The sequence below is a fragment of the Sciurus vulgaris genome, assembly GCF_902686455.1.
Source record: "Sciurus vulgaris genome assembly, chromosome: 15".
In the NCBI taxonomy this organism is placed as follows: Eukaryota; Metazoa; Chordata; class Mammalia; order Rodentia; family Sciuridae; genus Sciurus; species Sciurus vulgaris.
The window spans coordinates 50,128,354-50,153,733 of NC_136476.1; the positions used below are offsets into that span (position 1 = coordinate 50,128,354).

The 25,380-nt window shown below is 39.3% G+C and overlaps 2 protein-coding genes across 5 annotated transcripts in view; one reads left to right on the forward strand and one right to left on the reverse strand.

Annotated features, from left to right (window-relative positions):
• The window catches only part of ACO1 (aconitase 1), a 54,836-nt gene extending 32,290 nt beyond the window's left edge, over positions 1 to 22,546 (forward strand). For all 4 annotated transcript variants that reach the window (XM_079112204.1, XM_079112202.1, XM_079112203.1 and 1 more), the window contains 13 exons: positions 1,184 to 1,284; positions 1,461 to 1,577; positions 3,036 to 3,195; positions 4,419 to 4,554; positions 5,278 to 5,362; positions 6,025 to 6,181; positions 7,647 to 7,771; positions 9,440 to 9,544; positions 10,372 to 10,514; positions 12,151 to 12,298; positions 16,699 to 16,821; positions 19,128 to 19,313; positions 20,181 to 22,546. In XM_079112204.1, coding sequence (XP_078968330.1) covers positions 1,184 to 1,284; positions 1,461 to 1,577; positions 3,036 to 3,195; positions 4,419 to 4,554; positions 5,278 to 5,362; positions 6,025 to 6,181; positions 7,647 to 7,771; positions 9,440 to 9,544; positions 10,372 to 10,514; positions 12,151 to 12,298; positions 16,699 to 16,821; positions 19,128 to 19,313; positions 20,181 to 20,294 — 1,700 coding nt within the window. In that variant the 3' untranslated portion in view covers positions 20,295 to 22,546. The remainder of the gene's footprint in view (positions 1 to 1,183; positions 1,285 to 1,460; positions 1,578 to 3,035; positions 3,196 to 4,418; positions 4,555 to 5,277; positions 5,363 to 6,024; positions 6,182 to 7,646; positions 7,772 to 9,439; positions 9,545 to 10,371; positions 10,515 to 12,150; positions 12,299 to 16,698; positions 16,822 to 19,127; positions 19,314 to 20,180) is intronic.
• A 735-nt stretch (positions 22,547 to 23,281) lies between these two features.
• Positions 23,282 to 25,380, reverse strand: part of RIGI (RNA sensor RIG-I) — a 49,888-nt gene continuing 47,789 nt past the window's right edge. The window contains exon 19 of the mRNA XM_079112200.1: positions 23,282 to 25,360. The gene's annotated coding sequence lies outside the window, so the exon portion shown is untranslated. The remainder of the gene's footprint in view (positions 25,361 to 25,380) is intronic.

Here is a 25,380-nt window from a genome sequence, read left to right on the forward strand (position 1 = left end):
TTCCTCAAAGGATTTGAAATGAAAAGATGTAGTAATAAAGGAACAGAATAAATAATAACATTAACCTAAAGAAGAGAAGGGAAGGGACAGTGACTGGAAAAAGGAGAAAAACTGCAGAATCTATTCAGAGGTCAGGTTCATATCTGCAATACTGGCAGTGACCCAGTGCCAAATTTGTAATACTGTTAAATTGAGGTAAGCATACTGCTTCAGAAACATGAGACCCTTTCTGTTCCTAAGCCCTAAAAGAAATGTCTCTTGTTCATGTTCATGAAGAAGATGGCATGGGATGTAAAGAACCGTGAATTTGCCAATAGGCCATGATAAATATGTTAATGAAGCTCATACAGCCATCTTTTATGAGGCTTTTGCTGAAAGCTGATGATCTTTACAATTCAGTTAATGCAGACAAACAAATTCTGATCTATGGTCGGGTCAAGCTTTCAGTCTCATTCAACTATCAGAGAGATGGGTGGATGACGTGTCCATTGGGCATATTTCATGAATACTGTTATCTCCTATACCAGGATCTTGATAAGAATTAAAGAGCAGAAGGTTCAGGGTTTTATTCCTGATGACAGTACTGAGTTAAGTCTTTGGACTTTGGAAGCAAACTGAGGTTCAAATCCTGATTCTGCCATTTACTAGCTGTGTTCCACAGGACAGTTACCTAATCTTCTTGAGCCACTGTTTTTTTCTCATCTTTAAATAGAAGAATAATAGTATTTGTCTCATAAGGTCAGGATAAAGGATTAGATTATGAAATAATGCATTTAGCCCATTTAGCATACAGTGTCAAGTACATAGAAAGTACTTAATATCAGGAGGTTTGGGAGTGGGATGGGTTTGATAATTATTTTAACAGCAGTAACATGGTGTGCCAAGAGTCTTCATGGCCAGTTGAAGATAGATATATATACAGGTGCACTTTAACAATTAGCTCAGGCTTACAATTCTCCTAATTAAGGGCCAGAAAGAGGACCAGTGTCCTTTCCAGAAAATAGTCACTTTGGTAGGAACAGGAAGAGTTAATGGTTCCTAATAGAAAGCTATAAGCCTGGAAGCTGAAAAATCACAGAGGTGTGTGTACATGAAACATATTAGTTATGTGACTGATGCTGGAAGTATTACAATGTTTAACCAGAAATATTAACGTGTGTTTCTTGGTACTGATGCCATTTAGGTCGGGATGAAAACAATGTTAAGCACATTAAAAAATATCTTCAGGCTGTAGGAATGTTTCGAGATTTCAGCGACTGCTCTCAAGACCCAGACTTCACCCAGGTATGTGAGCACCTTCCACCAAACATATTTCCTCTTACCTTTATTTGGAATATGGTAGTTTTGCTTGTTTATTTGCTTACTTTTATTGTGAGGTTTTAAATTTTCTGTATTGGCTTGTGTTTCTTCTTTGTGGGCGTAATGTGAATTCTATAATTCCTTTGTGCTTGGGTGAACAGGTTGTGGAATTAGATTTGAAAACAGTAGTACCTTGTTGCAGTGGACCCAAGAGGCCTCAAGACAAAGTTGCTGTGTCTGATATGAAGAAGGACTTTGAGAGCTGCCTTGGAGCCAAGGTAGGGGCCTCCCAACTCTGCCCTGTGCCCTGCTTTCAGTTCCTAAGCTTTTACTCCACTCGATGATGAATCTTCCTAAAGCCCAGTTCTGAGGATATTTCTTCTCCATCCTAAAATCCTTAACATTAGCATTAGCCATGGCTCACACAGCTTCCTTAAAGCATGTGCCCATCTGTAAACACAGCACAACCTCATTTTTAAGCATATTTACTTTTTACTTGATTCACTACATTCTTCACTACTCAGCCAGTCTTTCAGGCCTTTCTACTTTTGTTCATGCCTCTCCCTGCCTACCTGTCTTTTCCATCTCATCATTTACTACTCTGTCAGCTCCATAAAGCTGGGTTCAGGCACCAGCTCTTCTACAGTGTGGCCTCAGCATCTCATGGGTGGGTCTTTTCCCAAGTTGTTCTGAATCCCTTTGATGAGACACCATATTCTTCAACTCACACCCTTGGTGTTTTGTGTGTATGTGTGATTTCCCTTATTAGACTCCAGGTTACTTTGGTATCCCACAGAATACCTAGCGACGTCTTGGACACAGATTTTTCAATGAACACTTCCCAAATGAATAAGATGTGTGATGGATTTTATCCATTGGACATCAGCTTTATACAAGATGTTCGGTTGTTTTATCCATTATTGATCATAATAAGTTGAATCTGGTCAAAATGACACCTTTCTCTAAATTTCCCTAAGGTTAGAATTAGTAACTTCAGTCAATCCATATCCATTAAACCATTACAATAATGTCTTGGAGTTCTATGTAGATCAACTTAGAACTAAACTTGTAATTTTATCTTTGTCTATCTATCTATCTATCTATCTATATGTATCTATTGGCAGTATTGGGTATTGAACCCTGGGGTGCTTTACCACTGAGCTACATCCCCAGCTTTTTTTATTGTTTCATTTTAACACAGGGTCTTCTCAGGTTGTCCAGACTGGCCTCAAACTTGCAATCCTCCTGCCTCAGCTTCTCAAGTTGTTGAGATTGCAGGTGGGCGCCACTGCACCTGTCTAGCATTCTCATTTTTGAAGAGGGAAGAGAATAATCATTACTGATTTTAATGCGGAGTAAGATTCAGGAATTATGACTACCTTTTGTAAAGATTTAAAAAGAATGTAGAAAAGCTTAATTTTTCTGTGGTATTTCACAGTTTACAGTCAGATATTTGTTTTTTGTTAATAACTGGCCTTTAAAATTGTGGTTACCAATTCCTTCTTCCAAAGTGAGAACTTTTGACAATACATATATTTTCTTCCTATAGTAAAAAACATATATCTGGGGCTGGGGAGATAGCTCAGCTGGTAGAGTGCTTGCCTGGAAAGCACAAGGCCCTGAGTTCGATCCCCAGTACCACAAAAAAAAAAAAAAAAAATATATATATATATATATATATGTATCTTACATTTTTTTCTTCCTATATATAATACACATGTTTTCTCTTTCCATAGCAAGGATTTAAAGGATTCCAAATTGCCGCAGACCATCATAATGACCAGAAGACATTTATCTTTGACAACAGTGAATTCACCCTTGCTCATGGCTCTGTGGTTATTGCTGCCATTACTAGTTGCACAAACACCAGTAATCCATCTGTGATGTTAGGAGCAGGTAAGTACATTTGAATCTATCCCCACTATGATATGTATGATGTGGACATGCTAGTGGAAATTTCCCAGGACATAACCCAAGGTCTTAACATTTGTACACATAGTTTCCTTAACTTTTTCTTTCTGGATGAAGATATTTGTTGGCCCAAAGCAAAGTATTTAACAAAGATGCATAATAGTCTTTCTCTTTATATAAGTAGAAGAAAGCAAAGGAAACTGAATTTTTTTCTAAAGCCAATAATCTGTGTCAAACTTTAGAAGAGGGAAAAAAGAACCTGTTTTCATGCCACAGACTTTATTCTCTGTAAAACCGCTGACCAGTGAAATTTAGTACTGTCTAGGTGCATTGGCAAGAGCTTCTGTGTTAGGGCACGGGGCACTGTTTGATAAAACTCAGTGCACCTGACCTGTTACACAATTCTGGTTAAGTAGTTAATATTTACATGTAGGGTTTCACTAATACAAGATCTCTTTAGTTTCCAAATGTTTAATCATCCCCAAGAATTTCCCTTGTGTCCACAGACCGATGTCAACGTTATTTCTTTAGGGGTATAAAGAAAACCTTTGTTGAAGATTTCATCTTTTGCCATCTAAGCTTTCCTCATCTGGAACAAACCAGTTTTTCTTAAGACACATCACCACCTTATCTGTAGCTCTTTGTCCCTTTACACCCTCACCCCCACTCCTCACATCTTTCCTACTTTTGTGATACTTAACCAAGTGAGAGCACCCAGTGTTCCAGCAACAGTCCCTGATTTTCCCAAAGTCCAAAGGTCCAGGAGCTCTTGAGAAATATTCACAGTCTAAATTTTTTCTTCTAGGCTGACTTTATTCCTTACCAACCAATACACAATTCATAGAAAGAGTTCTTCCAATTATAATTTTCATCCAAATCAAACTTAATTAGAAAGATTGCACTTCCTCCAAAAATTAAAAACTGATTTTGTAACATATTTCTAAGTGGTTTGGGGTTTATTTCTTTAAAATACAAAGGTAAACACATCTCTTTCTTTATTTTTATGACTAGTTTTGACTTTACTACAAATGTGTAAATGACCTTGAGCCAGTGAACTTTTGATTTCTGATAGACAGCAGAAATGGCACAGAATGCCAGGAAACCTGTCAGAAAGCAGAGAGTTTGACTGAAAATTCAGGCTCTTTCATGAAGTCCCCGCACCTTAGGCAGTCAGTCACCCATACCATGTCTGTGCTTACATTTTACAGGATTATTAGCAAAGAAAGCTGTGGATGCCGGCCTGAACGTGAAGCCTTACATCAAAACCAGCCTGTCTCCTGGAAGTGGAGTGGTCACTTACTACCTGAGAGAAAGTGGAGTCATGCCTTATCTGTCTCAACTTGGGTCAGGAAGTATTTTGTTTCACACTGTTGCTTTTGTTGTATCTTTTCCTTATGTATTTTGCTGTGTCACCATGTAATAGCTATGAGTTTATCTGATGCCGTCCAGTAGCATAGTTTTTTATCAGTTGGTAGGTAGACTTAAACCCGGACATTTCAACTGAATAAGGCCTGCCGGTAAGTTGCTCTGGCTGTTCATTATACAAGGGTGATCTCTGAGGACAAAGCAGGAGCTGAAACTGAGCCCCCAGATGTGGGGCTTCACCCTCCTGGAGGAGGGATGTATCTTTTTTCACTTGCATTCAGGTATGCCTTGGGCTAGCAGTGGCTCTGCAAGTGTGAATCTGCCTTTTGGCATGAAAATAATTATTTACCCTGGCTAAAAGCATTGTAATTTCTTGAGACAAATTAGTTACCAAATACAGTTTATCCAGAGTCCATATTATTCCTTGTTTAGATGACATGTTTTTTCAAAAATCCTTGGAATTATATAATAAAAATAGTAAATGGAAATATTAAGTAGCATATCTGATTTGAATTTTTTAAAAATTGTGAATCATTTGCCTCCTTGTTATATGTTAGAAGGAAAGATTTAGAAAATAGCACTGTCCTGAAGTTAACCTCAGGCACTCCTATTCCTTTGTGACCCATGGTCTCCAGAAAGTATTGCCTGCAAAGGGTTCACAGAAAGTGATTCATTTTCTTGTGCTTCCCTTTTGACTCCTAGGTTTGATGTGGTGGGCTATGGCTGCATGACCTGCATTGGCAACAGTGGACCCTTACCTGAACCTGTGGTAGAAGCCATCACTCAGGTAATTACAGAGGAGCCTGTAAGTATTGAGAGAGCTATTTTTTTTTTCCATATAAGATATGACAAAAATCCTGGTAAGTGCGAGATATAACCATAGAAGCAGGGGATGTAGTTAAGAGTATGATCTTTAAAATAACTAGCTCTATAACCCTGGTTAAGTTAATTAACCTGTTTATGTTTCAGTTTCTATAACCATAAATTATAGTTTCTATTTTATAGAGTTGTGAGAATTAAAATGACAATGAACATAAAACATTTAACCCAGTGCCTGCACCTAAATAAGTGCTCAATACATACTGGTTCTGACTACAGATTTGTTGAAAATTGGTTCGAAGTCAAACAGGTATCCACATAAATAATCTAAACTGCTTAGGCTTTTGTTGAGACTACATTGGTCACCATGGCTCCCTTCAGCTATTGGCTTGTGTTCCCTGCCTGTTCTTTGACTCTGGCAACAGTGACCAGGACATTGTGCTCTGACCTGTCCGGGGTTTTCGCTTCAGCAGAGATCACTAAGCATAACTCTGCTCCCAGGGACCCTTCTCTCTGTAGTCAGAGAGGACTAGGTTTGTGATGTGAACTCTTATGAGTGATCTGTGATGAGAATTCTAGGCAGTCTCTTCCGCTTTGTGATTTGATTTTTTTTCCTCTCATCTTACACAGGGAGACCTAGTAGCTGTTGGAGTACTATCTGGGAACAGGAACTTTGAGGGTCGAGTCCACCCCAACACCCGGGCCAACTATTTAGCATCTCCCCCCTTAGTAATAGCATATGCAATTGCAGGGACCATCAGGATTGACTTTGAGAAAGAACCATTGGGTAAGATTTTGTTTGTGTGACTATGATTTTTTTCCAGTGAATTAAAAAATATTATTGGAAGAAAGTTGCTACTCTTAGTAATTAAAAATGAAGCATAGACTCTTTAGAGATAAAACAAAGAAGAGAATATTTTCAGCATTCTCCAGTGCACAGGTAAGACACATACTGAAGTAAGCACAAATGTGGGCAAAGAGTGACAAAGGGAAATAAATGCCCAATGCCAAAAGTAGGAGAGATTTGCTTTCCTGGATTCTACAGTTCCTCCCTTTCTCACTCTCACTTTACTCTAATGACAGGCATTGTTTTAACAAATTCTTTGTAGGAGCACACTTCAGGTACTTCAGCTTCTCAAAATGCAGAACTGATGCTTTATCTCCTTTACTGTGGGCCTCTTGCTTTGCTATACCCTCTCAATCCATTCCAGGAAGATTAGATGATGCGCAAACATTGTCCATTGGGTTTACTTTCAGGAAATCATAACTTCAGAAGTACAGTTGATCCTTATTGTTTGTGGATTCTATATTTGAAATTTTACCTACCCACTAAAATGTATCTTAAACTTCAGTCAGTACTTCTGGTGCTTTAATCCAACTCTCAGACATGCATGGGAGTGATAACTTTGAGTCACTCGACATACCTTCCATGCTAAGGTCCAGTAAGACTGCACTCTCTGCCTTCTTGTTTCAGCTCCCACCCTTGTGAACAAGTATCCTTTTCACAGTCTACTTAGTGCCATTTTTTCCTCATTTTTATGCTTTTTTGCATTGGCTTCACTTTTTAAAGCCCTTGAGTTTAGTGTGAAGTGCTATCTGATATTCTGAGTATAAGAAGACCATGATATGCTTTGTGTTGAGGCTGTTCAATTGTAAATCCAAGGTTAATTAACAATCATACCCACCACTCAGCATCCATAGGGGATTGGTTTCAGGACCCCTGAGGATACCAAAATCATCAGGTACTCAAGTACCTTGTATGAATTGACATGGTATTTGCATATAACCTACATAAATCATCCTTAGATTGCTTATTGTGCCTAATACAATATGAATGCTGTATAGATTGCTTTATAAATACTGTACTGTTTAGGGAATAATGATAAGCAAAATACCTGTACGTGTACAGCATGATGCAGCTCTTTTCCCTGAATATATTCAATCCATTGCTGGTTGAATGAGCAGATGCAGAACCCTTAGATTTGGAGGCCCAACTGTATATTAAATAAGATATCTTTAAACAAGAGGATACCTAAAACAAGTTTATGTATGGATGATTGATGAAAGTGTGACCAGAAGCTCATCAGGCCCTAACCTGTATCTCCACTTGGAGCAATGGTTACTAATTCACTCTTCACACACACTTTACAGAATGAACATAACCACCAAGAGGAAAGAGACCTGACTCTATGTAATAATGAAAAAAGGATATTAGAGGAAGCTTTTCTCATTGATAAACATGTTTTCCTCAGGGACAAATGCAAAGGGACAACAGGTATTTCTGAAAGACATCTGGCCCACTCGAGATGAGATCCAGGCAGTGGAGCGACAGTTTGTCATCCCTGGGATGTTTAAGGAGGTCTATCAGAAAATAGAGGTGAGGCCCTTTGCTGCCCTCCAAGGATATATGAGAAAGCCTGTCCTGGTGTCATATCTGCAGTCCTTGAAATTAAAGGGAATATAAGCTGTTGAAATGAACCCTTATTTCTTCAGATATCTAAGGAAGTGATTCTCAAGCAGTTTTCTCCCATGATTCATGCTTTTCTGAACCTCAGACTCCCCAGATGTTCTCAGATATGGACAAGTGTATGACAGCCTCAAGAAGAAAGGCCTCAGGCCCAGCTCCACCCCTTTCTCAGACATCCTGAGGTGTGTGTCAGCTGTGCTGACGACCCTGATGGTCACGCTATTGTCACTGAGGTGGAATCAGTGGGTTGAATGTACCTCTCAATGTATTATCTGGGTGTTTAAAAAAAAAAGAAAGAAAGAAAACCTTGGAACTATCAACAAACTGCTAAAACGAAAAAACTATATTTTACAAATTGGAATCATTTTCAGAACTTCTTGTTTGTTATTCCTTTCCTTGGAGCCTTGTGACGGCTCAGGCACCTTGTTATTATTCTATTTTTTAATTTTTTTTTTTTTTTTTTTTTTTTTTTAGTTGTGGGTGGACACAGTACCTTTATTTTAATTTTATGTGGTGCTGAGTATCGAACCCAGGACTCAAAGTGTGCTAGGCGAGTGTTATGCCACTTTTATTCTTTTTGCCTCTTTTTGTGTTAAGCTACCCAAGGCTTCTGATTGGGACTGCTGTTTTGAAATGAGAGCAGGACTGGGGACTGAGTGAAATGAACATGGTATTAAGACATCACACTCTCCCATAAGCTGCACACTGGATTTTAGGAAACTTGGCAGCATCTGGTTAAATGTGTTTCTCCAAAGTCCAAGTTAATGGATGTGTGAAAAGAATTCAGTTCAGTTTTAAAACATCACAGCTGTTATTTGCTATCCAGTGTCCATGTGAACTGGAAGTCTATTTCCTAAAATATTCAGAGTAAATAGTTTCCCCTTTGGTACAACCTGGATTGTTATTTTTTAGATTTTCTTTAATTATGTGTATTCATTATCTATTGCTGTGTAACAAATTATCCTAAAACTTAGAAAATAAAAACAAAAAAAGTTCATTATCTCAGTTTCTCTGGGTTAGGACTACAGTTGCAGCCTCACTGGGTGCCTATACCTTCGGGGCTTCACAAGATGTCAGTGGGGCTGCCATCTCTGGAAGAAGATCCACTTAGGCTCACTCATGTAATGTGAGACTGAGGTCCTCAGTTCTCCTCTGCTGTCAACTAGGGACCTCCTGAAGCATCTTCTGCATAGGTCTCTTTACAGTTCACAGCATGGTAGCTGTTTTCCATCAGGGCCAGCAAGCAAGAGAGGCAGAAGGCAAAGTGTCTTTATAACCTAATCTTGGAAATAAGTCATAGGATTAGCCCATGCTGGACAGGAGAGTCACCTAAGAATATAAATCCCAGAGGGTAGGACCACTCCTGACATTTTGTAGCCCTCTTATTTCAGAGCTTATTTATTTTTAAGTTAGCATCGCATTGTCTTAGTATAAAGGAACTCTTTTGTGTGACTAGAATAAAAATGATTTTCATTGTACCTTTTAGCTTGACTATTTTGTGTTTGCTCATTTAAATTTTCCCTGAAATAGATTATGATTAGATCTTTTTCTTTTCTTTTCTTTTTTTTTTTTTTTAAGACTGTGAATGAAAGCTGGAATGCTTTAGGAGCCCCATCAGATAAGCTGTACTTCTGGAATACCAAATCCACATACATTAAATCACCACCATTCTTTGAAAATCTGGTATGACTTTATTTTTTAACAAGTTTTTAAAAATGTTGTTCTCCTTACAAAATCCACTGTATTATCCCATACCCTTGCTTTAACTACCCATTTCATTAAAACCTTTGTACATTCATGCTGGGCATGGGGGTGCATGCCTGTAATCCCAGTGGCTAGGGAAGCTGAGACAGGAGGCTCACAAGTTCAAAGCCAGCCTCGGCGATTTAGCAAAGCACTAAGCAACTTAGCAAGAACTTGCCTCAAAATAAAAAATGAAGAGGGCCAGGGATGTGGCTCAGTGGTTGAGTGCCCCTGGGTTTAATCCCTGATACCAAAAAAAAAAAAAAATAAATAAAAATAAAGAAAGAAAAAGAAAAGAACTTTTATACATTTAAGCAGATAATGCTGGGGAATGCGGCTCTGCAGAGGCACCCTGGTGACAGCTGCCACTAGGACAAGGGCCTGCAAAGTCTGAGGGACTGTTCCAAGGTATACCCTGCTCCCCACTGGTCACTGTGGAAGGGAAAGGGAGAAATCAGGATTCCAGTTTCCTCAGAAACTGAGTTCTGTGGAGAAGAAGAGTGAATGTCATTTGCAGCTGCATTCTTGTTTCTTTTGGCCAGAGATGCCAATACTTGGCCTTTTCTTTGAAGTTGAAATATGAATATTTTGAGTAAATTCACATTACTTTTTCCAAGCAACCTTGCTTAAACCCAGAAAACTAAACTGTTCTGTGCATTTATATAGAGCTGTCATCTGGTCCAGTTTCATGGATCCCTACTATTGAGTACCTGGTGACTTGTGGAGAAAAACATGGGTAAATACCAACTTGTTCTATTCTTTGCTAGACTTTGGATCTTCAGTCCCCTAAGTCTATAGTGGATGCCTACGTTCTATTAAATTTGGGAGATTCAGTAACAACTGACCACATCTCTCCAGCTGGAAATATTGCAAGAAATAGCCCTGCTGCTCGTTACTTAACTAACAGAGGGTAAGTAGTAGTGAGGTGGAAAAGACTAAAGGCCAAAGTGGAAAAGGTTGAATGTTTCTCTTTACATGGTCTCTGTGGAGCCAAAGTCTAGTTTTTCACTGAACTCTGGAACTCAAAAAACAGTTGCTTTTTCCGTTTATTCATATCTCAGGAATCCCAGCCGTAGGAGAGGAAAGCAACCTTCTTTCTGAGCAAGTGTGTGCATTAGGCTCAACTGTCATCTATGCCCTGAGCTAGTGGTGGATCCTGCTAATGTGTGAGGCCCACAGTGATGACATAACCCAAAATGCCTTTGCTGTGTCCTCATATCGATGGTCTTCTGTAAGCACAGAACTGCTTCAGGAATTTGCAGTTCATTCATCAGTTCTTTAGACATGAACTGATATTCATAGGGAGTATATCAGTATTACCTACTATCTAATATTTACTGATATTAACTGAGGTCAGTGGTTCCCAGATCTGACTGTGAGAATCATGAGGGAAAGTACGAATTATGGTTCTTGTCCCTTCCTCCAGAATCAACTCTTTTCAAGGATAGGGCCCAGAGCAAATTTGAGAAATGAATCCACTCACTTTTTCTCTAGTGGTGATTCTTGACCTGTTGACACATAGAATCTTTAGTGAACTGAAAGGAAGCAAATATAATGCCTTCCCCACAAAATGCATACACACACAACATTGAATAGGATTTCAGGGGTTCCTAGGCATGTTTGCCTGCACCTAACACCCAGTCATAAATTGAATCTGCAACCATGAACATGTTAATATTTACACCCACCCCTTTGGTTGTTATTGATTTTTTAATTTTTTTATTCTATTTTTTTGGTACTGAGGATTGAACCCGGGGTCACTTAACCACTGAGCCATGTCCCCAGCCCTTTTCATTTTTTATTTTGAGACTGGGTCTTGATAAGTTGCTTAGGGCCTTGCTACATTGCTGAGGCTGGCTTTGAATGTGTGACCCTCTTGCCTCAGTTTCCCGAGCCACTAGGATCATAGGTGTGCTTCACCATACTTAGCCACCCCCTCAAATTTTAAGAAACAAACCAGTGAATTGTTCACTGTGTTAATGTTCTTGACATCATAAGAGTTTCTTTCTATTGGTTCCCACAGACGGAATGTTTGGTTCTGGGATGAGAAGCAGGTGTTCTGCCTCTTTGGCATTGCTTTGATTTTTGTCTTATGAGAGTTGTAAATTATGTTGCCAGTGTGTGGCTTCTTTTTGCATTGAGTTCCTCATAACTTGGGTACACATTTGTATCCACATCTGGTTGTTTTACCCTGATTATTCTCTTGCTTCTGTTTTCTTAATTTTAAGTTAGCTTTTTTACCTTATATGAAACTTTATAAGCTGTCCTACGTGCAAATAAATATTCTTTTTAGAATTCCTCCTGATTTTTCTATCCAGATATAAAAGGCATAGAGTTGACCCCAGGCAAATGTTGATTTCTGCCCTTCTCCACCTGACTTGTCCTGCTGCCCCAGGTTGAAGCTATAATAGCAGCTCTTCTGCCTTGGAAAACACTTCTTAGTAAACTTAGAGAAATGGCAGGTTTATGACATTTTCTTTTCTTGATGTAAGCTAAGTTTAATCTTCACCTCACTAAACTAGCTCCTGTCCTGCTTGCATTATTAGCCTAACTCCTCGAGAATTCAACTCCTATGGCTCCCGCCGGGGGAATGATGCCATCATGGCACGGGGAACCTTTGCCAACATTCGATTGTTAAACAAATTTTTGAACAAGCAGGCCCCACAGACTATACATCTTCCTTCTGGAGAAATCGTGAGTATTGTCTCTTCTTTCAGAAACCAGTGTTTATTGAGCTTTGGGAGGCTGGTTATTTACAGTACTTTCCTTTAGGTTTTATTTTTGCTTTTCAATTCCATTCTACCTCTGGCTTCTTACAGTTCCTCTTTCGAGGTGCCCCCGTATGTGTGGAGTTATCACTGATAGAGATTCTTACTTAGAGATTCTGCACCATGGTTTAACCACATCTTGTTTCTGGGGAGTAGAACCTTTAAGTAAAATTTCATCCATTTGAAGGGAAAATTTCAAATTAGAGAATATTTCTCAAAAAGGGGTTACTGTATTTAGGTCATATTATAATAGCATTGTATTTAATACACTATGTCCACTGGGAAAAGGAATACAGAGACCCTTATAGGCCTGAGTCCTAGGGGAATCATTTGGAGTTGGTATATTCCAGCTGGGATTGTGTTGTAAATGTGAGTCCTGTGAGCAGCTGGGAAACCTTTACCATGAACCACATAGTTCTGGGCTTAAGTCCTACACCAGTTCAGACTAGCTGTGGATCTTTTGGCCAATGGTTTTCTTCTCTGAATTTCACTCTTCTTACCTGTGAAGTAGAAATAATACCTATCGCATATGACTCTGAGGCTTAAAATGAAATGGAATGACATATAAAACCTGGCATAGTGTTCGCCACAGATTGTAGGTCCTCAGTGTCACTTCTGTCCCCAGGGAATGCTGTGAAACTGCCTGAAAACTGTTTAACCTACTTGAGAAATAACCCTGTCCACTTATTTAAAAATAATAACAGCTAAGATTTTTATGGGACTTGCAATGTTACAGGTACTCTTGTAAGCCTTTGCATATATTGACTTATTTAACCTTATAACCACTCCTTAAGGCAGATGTCATAATTATCTGTACTTAAATTGAGAACTGAGCATAGAGAGGTCAAACTCTATAAGGTTGCAGTGTTAAAAAAACAGATTAAAACCACGGATTCTGACTCTAAAGTCAGTATCCTTGACTACCCCACGTGCTTCTGTACTTAGAACTATTTTTGTCAAGCAAATGCTTTGTTCCAAGATAATTAGGTCCTCACCAGGACTAGCCCAGTAGATGCTTGTTTAATGAGTGGCAGGGATCATAAACTATGACATGGAAAAGGTACCTACAAATGATGGAATACCCAAGAGACCAAGTGGAAAGATGGGGGCGGAGGGGCAGTGAATTATATAAGAGTGACCCTGCCATGGTGTAGAACTCCTAGTCAGATGTTTAGTGCTTCATTTCAAATGAGGACACAGAATCAGGGATGAGCAGACATTTGAATGAGGATTTGAATTTGAAAAGCCAACTTAGACAAAGAAGGGGAATGTGGGAGGACAAAGACATTGTAAAAGGTAGAAAACTTTGAGAAAAAGAATCACCTCTTCATAGAGAGGAATTAAAGTTTCCATTGCTATAAAGTAACAATCAGAAGGCAAAGCTTTTTAAATTAAAATCAAAATAGTCACCAAAAATTTCAGAGGAAAAGGTAACTAATTTAGAAAATCTCCTGGAATATAGAATAGAATGACAAAGAGAAAATTAGAAGATGGAAGAAAATTAAGAACTGAACTTGGGAGGCCCAACATCTGACTATAGGCATAAAAAGAAAACAAACTAGATAAAAAGAAGGAAATTATCAAGTAACACAAAAAATTTTCCTCAACTAAAGGAGCTAAGAATCCAGACTGAAAGATTCACTGAATACCCAGCCAAATGATTTACAAAGACCCACTCTAATTCACATCATTGTGAAATTAAGAAAACAGGAAAGGAAAAGTCTAGACTCTTCTGGAAAGGGAAAATCAGCTTACATGTAATGAAGGGATCAGATGTGCTCTAGGTTTCTAACAGCAACACTGGAAATGTAGATGGAGGAAAGTGATTATTGCCAGCCAAGTGCAGCTAGGGCAATGACACATTCAGAGATGCAAAAGCTTAAAAAATGTCCCTCAGTCCTCCTCTAGGGAAGCTGCCTGGTGTATGTGTTCCACCAAAATGGAGGGAGTAAACCTAAAAGGGGTAAAATGCAGGATCCAGGAAAAGGACTGAAGAGAATCCCCATGAAGGTGGAGAAAGAAGCTTCTCTGCCACAGGAATGCACCAAGCATCCAGAGCAGTCAGTCCAGATTAGAACAGACCAGGGGGCTCCAGGAGCGATGCCACCATGACCACATTTTATTTTATCTTTTTTGCTTTTTTTTTTTTTATTGTAAACAAATGGGATACATGTTGTTTGTCTGTTTGTACATGGGTTAAAGGCATACCATTTGTATAATCATAAATTTACATATGGTAATGTTGTTTGATTCATTCTAGTATTTTTTCCCTTCCCCCCCACCCCTCCCACCCTTCTTTTCCTTCTAAACAGTCCTTTCTTCCTCCATTCTTGCCCCCCTCCCTAACCCTAACCCTAACACTAACACTAACTCTTCCCACCCTCCCCCTTATGTGTCATCATCCACTTATCAGCAAGATCATTCGTCCTTCAGTTTTTTGAGATTGGCTTATCTCATTTAGCATGATGGTCTCCAATTTCATCCATTTGCCTGCAAATGCCATAATTTTATCGTTCTTTATGGCAGAGTAATATTCCATTGTATATATATACCACAGTTTCTTTGTCCACTCATCAATTGAAGGACATCTAGGTCCATGACCACATTTTAAAATGGTGGCTTGCCTGATACATTTCTACATAGTAAAGATGATTCATGCTGTAGGCAGTGTTTCGGAATTAGTTAATGGGTAGGGTATAGGCACAGGTTGAGCACACCAGAAAAAGAAAATGACTAATTCCAGTATAAATGTTTTAAAAATTGCGAAGAAGAAACTGTAGTATGTTACGTGGCTCAACTGCACACAGAATTTATATAATCATAATAATGTGTACAACAAATATTTGCTTATCAAAATTTATGGCAAACATAGTGAGAGGTTGTGTGGCATCAAGGGCAGTGGTGAAGAGAATTAAATCCTCTTGATCAAAGTAGGGAACTTATAACAGATGGAGAAACAAGAACTAGCAGTTTAAATAGTACATAGAGACAGCACAGTAACAGAAGAAATACCATATTTCTTGTTTAGAAGAGAAGGGAGAGTGCAGGGAGGTGAAGCATCAGCGTACCTGAATTTTAGACCTGCATAGTCCCTCTACTCTTGGGTAACATGACCTGCTTTGCCATGGAATCTTGGCTTTGCCTTGGGGGGGGGGGGGGGGGTGTGTGTGTGTGTGTGTGTGTGTGTGTGTGTGTGTGTGTGTGTGTGTGTGTGTGTGTGTGTGTGTGTGACATGATGGGGTTGAACCCAGGCTGTCATACATGCTAGACAATGCTGTACTACTGAGCTATCTCCCAGCTCATTTTCTCTAGTTTTGAAAGCACTTTTTAAAACAGACACTTTTGAAAACATGTTCTTAATATGTAAAATTAATATCTCTGAAAATATTAGGTAGGTTGATTGTTTCTGGTCTCTGGAAGGATCCTGACTGGGCAGAAGAAAGCATTTAGTGCTTTTGTGTTCACAAATTTCTGTTCAGCTAATGACGTACAGGATCATCCCAGATTTAGGTAATGCTGTGGGAAATTAACCATAGCTCTATCAATCTACCACATTAATTTGTGGAAAGCCTATTCAGAGTTATAAATGTGTATCTTGGGCTCCTTTCAAATGAAATACATTCCATTTTAAAGGATTTTATTTTCTGACTTACATAGCTAGGAAAAATAATTGTTTCATTACTTAGTCACCAGTAGTAATACCAGATGTCTTGGTGAAGTCTCATTTATAACAGAATATTCAGATTGCTATGAGAAACAGATCTATTTAAAATGTTTCTCATGTATGAACTTACCTAATCCTTCCCTGACCTTTATTGATTCATACTTCCATCCATGTTTCTATTATCTCTACCCTTGACCTTCACATAGAAAGTAATAAAAATTGGCACTGTATTTAATTTTAGAGCCTGTTACCTTGTGTTTTCTCCTCTTCATAACTAACCAGTGCTACGTCTGATATTGAGTCAAAACTGAGGAGTAGGTGGGATTCTCTGGTTTTTGAGTTCTTAGGTAGTTTAATCAATGGAAAAGAGAAGAAAAAAAATCTGGTTTCCTTTTTTTCCTCCTAATGCCCTAAGATTTGAATTTTTTTTAGAAAACTGGACAACATTTAGGCATTTTGGTCAAAAGAATATAAAATTCAGTTTGGTAGAAATAAATAGATTAAATTAATTGGAGGCTATAGTCCAGTTGGTTGAGTTCTCCATTGGCTTTATGACATGACAGTCACAGACCCCTTCAACCCTGACTCCAGGGCTTACTGGGCCTGTGACTATACTTTTTGCCTCTTCAGCATCTGTAAAAGTTTCCTTTTCTCTTCTTCAGCTTGATGTGTTTGATGCTGCGGAGCGGTACCAGCAAGCAGGCCTTCCCCTGATTGTTCTAGCTGGCAAAGAGTATGGCTCGGGTAGCTCCCGAGACTGGGCCGCCAAGGGCCCTTTCCTGCTGGTGAGTATGAAGCAGAGACATTCCAGGAAGTAGCTGCCCCTCCGAACTGGAAGGGAAGCTGGAAAGGCATCCAGGAATAAATTCTGTTGCTTTACTTTCCAAGGTGCATGGAAGAGCAAGCTCTGAAAGCATGTAATGGTTATTTACCTCCAGATTTTGGTGGATCTAAGTTTATTTTGCTCAGTGAAGAGTAATAATACAAAGTTGAACTGGTTCCCTTAAATGAGACACATTCATACCCTGATATTCACCGTCTGGGCTTTTTCAGAAGTTGGTTTGTCAAGAACAGACTCCAAGTCTCTTGGAAAATCTAGGAGTGTGCACATTTTACAGTTGCTTTTCACTGCCCATGAAAGTCTGCTTCTCATCTCAGTGAGAGGAGCTCTCTGGAGCCTTCAGTTGCTTCAGGGTTCAGCCTGTTTGAGGTGTCCCCATAGGATGGGCCAAGCAGAGAGCTTTTCCCTCTTGAGTATTTGCTTAATCTTAAATCAGGGAAAATTATGCTATGGACTTTAATCCTTAGGATAGAGTAAAATGGCTTAGCTCATCTAAATTTAAATAATTTATAGCTCAAGAAAATCAGTGCTCCTGGGAAACACTAAATCAATATCCACAGTACAGTGAAAACTGTGGCTCTCTGGCAGATAGCCCTCTAGACATCCTGGCCTCTGCAGATGTCGTTGAACATCACAATTATCTTACTGGTCATTTTGCTCTGAGCGGGGAAACTAATGTTCTGTGATTAGTTGGTAATAGGTCAATAGCTCAACTGTGCTGGAAACTGCTAAAAAGAACCAGAGAAATTGTATAAAAAGAAAAAGACTTTAGGAAGGGGGTTGAGAGCTGATAGCAGAAATGAAAACTGGGCAGTGAAGTCAGGTGAGGAACTCCTAAGGAGAGAACTAGCATCAAAGGGGCACTAGAGAGTCTCTACTTCTCTGAGTCTTCCTTGCCCAGACTGGGCCACTCAGTCCTGTACTGTGCCTACCCAGAGAGGGAGAGATAGCTGCCATCTCTGTGCCTACTGCACAGTCATTTACACAGAGCTAGAGACCTGACACCTTGTACTTAGAAAGCTTTCCACTTCCCCAGAATAAATACATACATGTAGAAATTTGTACAAAATAAAATAACTACTGTCCCCCCCAGAAAATCCTCCTTTTCTCTGAGCAGTGGTTATCAAATTCAGAGACACCTGTAAAAAAAATTTTTTTTTCATTACCTGGTCTTAGATGTCATCCCCAGAGATTCCAGTTTAATTGGTAAGGACAAAGTCTTAGACACTGAATTTCAAAAACCTCCCCTAGAGATTGATATACAACAGAGTTTGAGAACCACTGTTCTTGAAGAAATTAAATGGAGGTTTATGAATCCTATGCTCCTGATTATTATCAGATTATTAAGATCCCCTTAATTTTTCAAGCATGGAGAAGAAACTGCATGGAGAACCACTGTTCTATGACCATGGTTCTCCATCACATAGAAATCACTGGCTCCTTCCACCATATGCAAGAGATTCTGATTCAGCAGACCTTGGGAAATATCCAAAAAGCTCCGTTTTTAATAAACTCCCTAAGTATGATATAGGGGGTCTCAAGATATCAAGAGACCTTTTAAAGTACCTCAATATTATAATTAACATCAACTATTAATAACTAATGATGAATTCTAGGTAGTCAGGTACCCTGCTTTATTGACTGTTTTATATGACCAATTATACTTTGCCAATAAAATGTCCTTTATAGGAAGCTTAATGTCAAGACTTACTCAATGTAGTTTCATCCTTGAAATAGGAAGTATACAAGCAGTAATCATTTATTTTATAATACATTCTAAAAGTTGCTTTTCTAATTAAACCTGTGTTTGCTGATACACCTACAATAATAGAAAAGTTCAAGGAATGAATTTTCTTTGTTGTTTTATTGTATGAGTTCTGGATATAATGGAAGTTTGCTAAGAGATCTTGGATCTGAGATTAGCTAAGTGCATGGTCATACCACATGGGTTCAAATACCAGATCCCACCACTGAATACCTGGGTAAAGGGGCAGAGTGGTAGTACCTGTTGTGTCCCATGTTGGTGGAGGGTGGAATGAGAGAATTTATGTCTATACTTAGTAACTGTAGATAATCCAGTAAGACATGCTACTGTATTTCTAATTAATGTTAGAATATTTTAAGTGAAATATTAACTAGTATTTAGAGAGAATTTAGCTGTGAGAACAGTCTTGACTTAAGAAGCCTTTGGAAGTTTCTTTGTCCCCCCAAAATTGGGACTGTGTCCAAATTACTTTCTTTTTTCATCAGGGAATCAAAGCTGTTCTAGCCGAGAGTTATGAGCGCATTCACCGCAGTAACCTGGTTGGAATGGGGGTGATCCCCCTTGAGTATCTCCCTGATGAGAATGCAGACACTCTGGGACTCACAGGACGAGAACGATACACTATTGTCATTCCAGAAAACCTCACACCACGAATAAAAGTACAGGTCAAGGTAAGCCAGACCTTCTCCACATTAAGATGCACTTTGAAGGGCCCTTTTAATCAATCTTATGCAAAGAAAATTAATGGGATTTGGGAGGGAAAAAAAATAAAAATCACTCAGGAATGCATTAGACTGGGAGTCCTGCTGACACCTTTCCCTCCTGCCTTTACAACATAGCAAGGATAATACTTGTTGACTTATTGTTTATTTCTGTTTATATAATGATCATCAATTCCAATCCTACCTCTCATTCCCAGTCAGCCCCACTGTCTCCTATTTCAGACACTTACCTGAAAATAGTGATGAAAGAAATATGATGTTTTAACATTATCTTTAAAAAATCCTTTTTATTGTGAAAATGTGATCAGCATATACATTCAGTCCCTCTCCAAGCTTCATCTTTGGGTTTTGATTAGCCCAAAGTGATAATGGCTGATATCTAGGTAAGGGTAAAGCGCCAACACCAAGGTCCCAGGGTAGCACCCTGGTAGAGGAGGTAGCTGGGTAAGGGACAATCTCAGTGAAACCTCTGTTGCTAAGACACTTCTATCCACAGGAAGCCCCCAAAGAAGGTTTAGAAAATGCCATCCCAGCGTCACTAATGGCTGCAGCCCTTAGAGGCTATTCTAGTTCTCAGGTGCCTCTCACTTTCATAATTTATACTCTTCAGTGTGGTGCTTCTCATATTTTAGTGGACAGAGAAATACACATTCTGATTGACTGTCCCAGATGGGGGCAGAGACCTCCTGTTCCCATATGCACTGGAGTGTGTACCACACCTTGAGTGGGAGGCTAAAGGGAGGCTGGGCAGAATCTTTGAGACAGGTGTCTCACTTCCTTCCTCAGCGATTCTTCTCTGCTTCTTTGTCATCACAGCTGGATACCGGAAAGACCTTCCAGGCTGTCATGAGGTTCGACACTGACGTGGAGCTTACTTATTTCCGCAACGGAGGCATCCTCAACTACATGATCCGCAAGATGGCCATGTAGGCCCTTGTCTTTTAGGAGACATGCACTAGGTGCTGCACCTGGGGGGAGCCCAGCCAGCTGGGGCACTAGTGGAGACACCCCCCTTGCAGACAGCAAGTGAGCACTGCATTTTGGGTGCCATTCCTGGAGGCACAAAGCCAGAAGTTTCTACATTCTCTGTTATTGTTAGCCTTTTAATCTTTTTCTAGAATTTGGAAACTGTAATCATGGGAAGGTCAGTAGTGCAGAAAGAGAACCAGCTTGTCTTTAAATCAGTGATACTGATTTTTTTACTCTTTCCTATTGATTTTTAGCTGAGCACTACACTAGCAGGGCTTCTCATAAGGTGTCTCCTACTTTGTTTTCCCTCCTACCCTTCTTATTGCTCTTCTGTTTTCCTCTGCTCAGTGAAACCCTTCTCTTGAGGGCCCTGTTTCTTTGCAATTTATACCAGTGTTAATTGACATAGCTAAGAACTTTTTCACTTCAAATCATGATAGTGATTGTGATCCTTCTTAAGAGTGAATGATCCAGACATCTCATGAACAGTTCAAATATTGAATTTTTTGTTGATGTACCTTTTGATGGATCTGCATAACAAGAAGAATGTTTTCTTGTATTATCTTCAAAAATTTTTCCCAGAAAATGTTTCATCTGTCAAGAGACCTTTATTTGAAGACGGATTGGGAGACAGAATATTTCTAATTTGAATAAGATTAAATATATTTTCATGGAAAATTGTTGACTTTGAAATTCAGTTTTATAATATTTAAAGCACTTTCATCCTGAAGTCTGAAGTTCTCCTGTTTCTACACATACCTCCAGACTGTGCCAATACAGTAGAAGTGTTGAGGAACTAGTGCTTTGCCTGCCCTGTTTGGGAGCAGCAGATGAAGGAAGAGTAGCCTGATACTTAGTAGCAGTACCAAGTATGTTGAGATTGGTGGAGAAATCAGCTTTTTAGTGTCCCGAAGTTTATTTGCACATTTGCATCACTAAATCGATTTCAGGGCATGTCTTAGTCTGCTTGGGCAGCCATAACAAAATACCACAGACTGAGTAACAATCCACAGAAATTGATATTCTTGCAGTTCTGAAACCGGAAGGTCAAGGTTCTAGCTCCTTCAGTTTGTGGTGAGTACTCTCTTGACCTCGTAGGTCAAGACTTATAGGTGACATTTCCTGGATATGTACCAGAAGTAGGAGAAGAGAGAGAACTGGCTTTCTGGTGTTTTATAGGAACACTATTATATAGGATAACAGTCCCATCCTTATGACTCATTTCATCTTAGTTAAGTTTAAATTACTTTCTTAAGTTGCTATTCCCACACTACCATGGGTGTTAGGGCTTCAGTATATGAATTGTGGGAGGACACAAACATTGAGTTCATGACAGGGCACCTTATAATCATTTAATGAGTTCACATTTTAATATCAGGTTCACAGTACCATAGCATAGGAAAAGTATTAGTGGTTCCACTATACATATCGGGGAGACTAAATAATAATTCACAAGTCTAATAACAGAAGTGCCAAGATTTTCAAAGCTGACTTTCTAAATCTAAAATTAGAGATATTTCTAAATGGCTAAGAGTTGACATCTGGAATATATGGAACTTCAGATCTTACCAATTTGTAGATCAGGAATAAATTCCTTTAATTCCCTCCCTCTCTGTATTTCTTTCTCTCTCTCTCTCCCTCCCTCTCTTCCCTACCCCTTTTGGAAGCCAGCCTGCAACCTCTTATGCTCTTGGGGCTCCCTATCTCATGAGAACCAGAGAGCTAAATATCTGAGCCTTGGCTCCAGCCAAGCCAGTGCTTCAGTTATTGATTAAAATGGAATGTTTTCTGGATTTTTTTTTTTTTCTTAAAAAATTTTAATTGATGAGTAAAAATCACGTGGTTACTATGTACAACATGTTTTAAAATATGTAAACTTTGTAGGATGGCTAAATAGAGCTTATTAACCTATGTATTACCTTGCATTTTTTTTGGTAGTAAAAATAATTAGTGATTTCCAAGAATATATTAATTGTAATCATCATGGAGCTCTTGAACTTATTCCTCCCAAGCAAAATTTTGTATCCTTTGACACCTGCCCAATAACTACCCTTGTTAATTACCTTTCTGTTCTCTACTTCATTGAATTTAACTTTAGATTCTATATGTAAGAAGGATCATGTGGTACTTATCTTTCTGCAGTGACTTACTTCACTTAACATAATGTCCTCCAGATCCATCCATATTGTTGCAAATTATAGGATTTTATTCTTTTTTAAAGCTGACTAGCATTCCATTGTGTATGTGTGTATGTATATATGTGTATATCACATTTTATCTATTCAGCCATTGATGGGTACGTAGGCTGATTCCATATTATGGCTAATGTGAATAATGCTGCAGTAAACACATGAGTGCAAGTCTCTCTTTAACATACCAATTTCATTTTCTTTGGATGTATACCCAGAAATGGGACTGCTGGATCATATAATGTTCTGCTTTTAGTTTTTCAAGGTCTCCATACAGTTTTCCATAATTGCTGTACTAATTTACATTCCTATCAACAGTGTGCAGTGTTCCCTTTTCTCCATCCTCACCAACACTTACCATCCATCTTTTTGATAATGACCATTGTAACAGGTCTGGAGTGACATCTTGTAGTTTTAATTTGCAGTTCCCTTATAATATTGTTAAGCATTTTTTCTTTTGCACATTGGCCATTTATGTGCTGCTTTCGAGAAATGTTTATTCAGGTCCTTTGCCCATTTTAAAATTTCATTACTTGACCTTTTGTTATTAAGTTATATTCCTTTATATATTCTGGTTTTTAAGCACTTATCAAATGTTTTGTTTGCAAATATTTCCTCTTGTTTTGTAGGTTGTCTTTTTACTGTTTCCCTGGCTGCAGAAGGTTCTTAAATTTGATGCAGTCCTGTTTGTTTTCATTTCTGTTGCTTTTGCTTTGGGGTCATATCCAAAAAATCATTTGGATTTTGGAAATCAAGTATTTCCTCTTCAATTTTTTGAAATTGTTGAGAAGAACTGGTATTCTTTAAATGAACTTCCTCCATTTTTCTTTGTCCAGGAAAGTCTTTATATTTCATTTCTGAAGGACAGCTTTGCCAGGTACAGTATTCTTGGGGTTTTTTTTGTTTAGTTGCTTTATTTGTTTATTTATTTATTTTTCTTTTTCTTCCCAGCACTTTGAATTATATGTTGAAAAATCAGCTTCTAGCCATAGCGGAACTCCATTTTTATATGCTTTGCTTCCCTTTTACAGGCTTGTCTTTGATTTTTAACAGTTTAATTATGTGTTGGTGCTTTCTTGTTTGAACTGAATCTGAATGGAGAACTATATTTTTCTATCTTTCCCAGATTTAGAAAGTTTTCTGCATTTTCTTTTTGCATTCTTATAACTTTTGGGGGAACTGTCCCATAAATCCAATAAGCTTTCTGTTTATTTTTCTCTCATCTGTATATTTTCAAATAACCCATCTTCCAGTACACAAATGTTCCCTCTGTTGGATTAACCTTGCTATGGACACTGTTGTGCTTTTCATTCATCATGTTTTCCATCTCTAGAATTTGATTTTCTAAAAAAGTAATTGCAGTATGTTAACAATTCTCATTTTGGTCACTTATTATAGTCTTCCTGATCCCATTGAATTGTTTTGTCTGTTTTCCTGAAGGTCGTATAAAAACAGTCATTTTTGAATTATCAGGCAGATTGTAAATCTCCAGTTCTGTAATGTCAGTGATTGGTTTATTTTGTTCCTTTGGTGGGGTTCTGTTACCCCAGTTGTTCTTGATTCTTACGGCCATACCTTGGTATCTGCACATTTGAAAACGGAACTTATTCTAGTTTTTATGGGCTGGCTTTGTGTGGGAAAGCTCTTCACTGGTTAACCCATCCTAAGGTTCTGGGTAGGCTGTCTGGAGTAGTCTGTGGGTGGGATTCCTACTAGAGTCCTTGGCCGATTAGCCTGGTATCTAGGTCAGCAGGTAGGTGAGTCAGGTTGCACTCAGAGTGTGGGTCCACTAGAGTAGTTCTATTCAGTAGGACTACAAGAGCTGGCCTCTTTCCACAGGGGCTGACCTGGAACTTGGGTGAGCCTTGGGCCTGAATCTTAGGGGGGCTGGCCTAGGTCCTTACCCCTACATCTGCAGGGATAATCCTAGAATCCACACCAGAGTCTTCTCAAGTGGGCCTAGATGCTGGCTTCACTGGAGCCTTGGACCTTAGGGGCTGGTTGGTGCTAGGGCAGGAATGAGGCCTGGAATTGTGGGTACTGTCCTGATGCCTGAAGTCACTAGGCAGAGTTGGCCTAGAAGCTGGGTCCATGAGGACTGTTCTGGAACCGAGTTCACAGGGGCAGTCCTGGAGTGTGGTGTGGTGGAAGCTTGCCCCCACTAGGGTCTGCTGGAGCCAGCCTCATGAGTAGCACTGCAGGTGTTGGCCAAGTGCTGGGACAGGCCTGAGACAGGGTTATGATGGCCAGTGTGGTGCTATGGCCAGCCTAAGGTGGGCCTGGAGCCTGAAGGAGTGGCACTGGGATGGGCCTAGGAACAGTCTACCAGACAAGCCTTGAGTCTTGGGCATGGCCCTGCCCAGCCCTGAGTTTTACTTGTGCAAGCCTGGTGTTGGGGTCCAAGGCAAAGCAGTGCTCTCGTCACTCTCCTATCCCCAAACTTAGGGTACCTCCCACTGTGCTGCCAAAGGGTGAGAGAGAAGTGGCACCGGTGACATAAAGAGTTCTTAACCTTTCCAGTACATCTGTGTTTCTGTGCTACATCTAGGGTGCTGTAAATGTCCCACTTGGTATCCTTAGCTCTTATGACTCTTTTTATGTGTGAATAATTGTTCAAATTGATGTTTCTGTATGTTTCTAGGACGATGAGCACTGGAAATTCACATTCCACTGTCCTACTCAAGTTTCATTATTTCTCAATACGTGACATTATGGTTTCAGAGTCAGTGTGTTTGGGAGACGCTGGGTTAGGTGGGTCTTATCAGAGAACTGACAGCGCCAACGATGGTGTATGTTGTAAGTCACTGAGGGGAAAGTGGCAACAAATGGTACAGAAACCTGCCCAGAGTGGAAAGGGC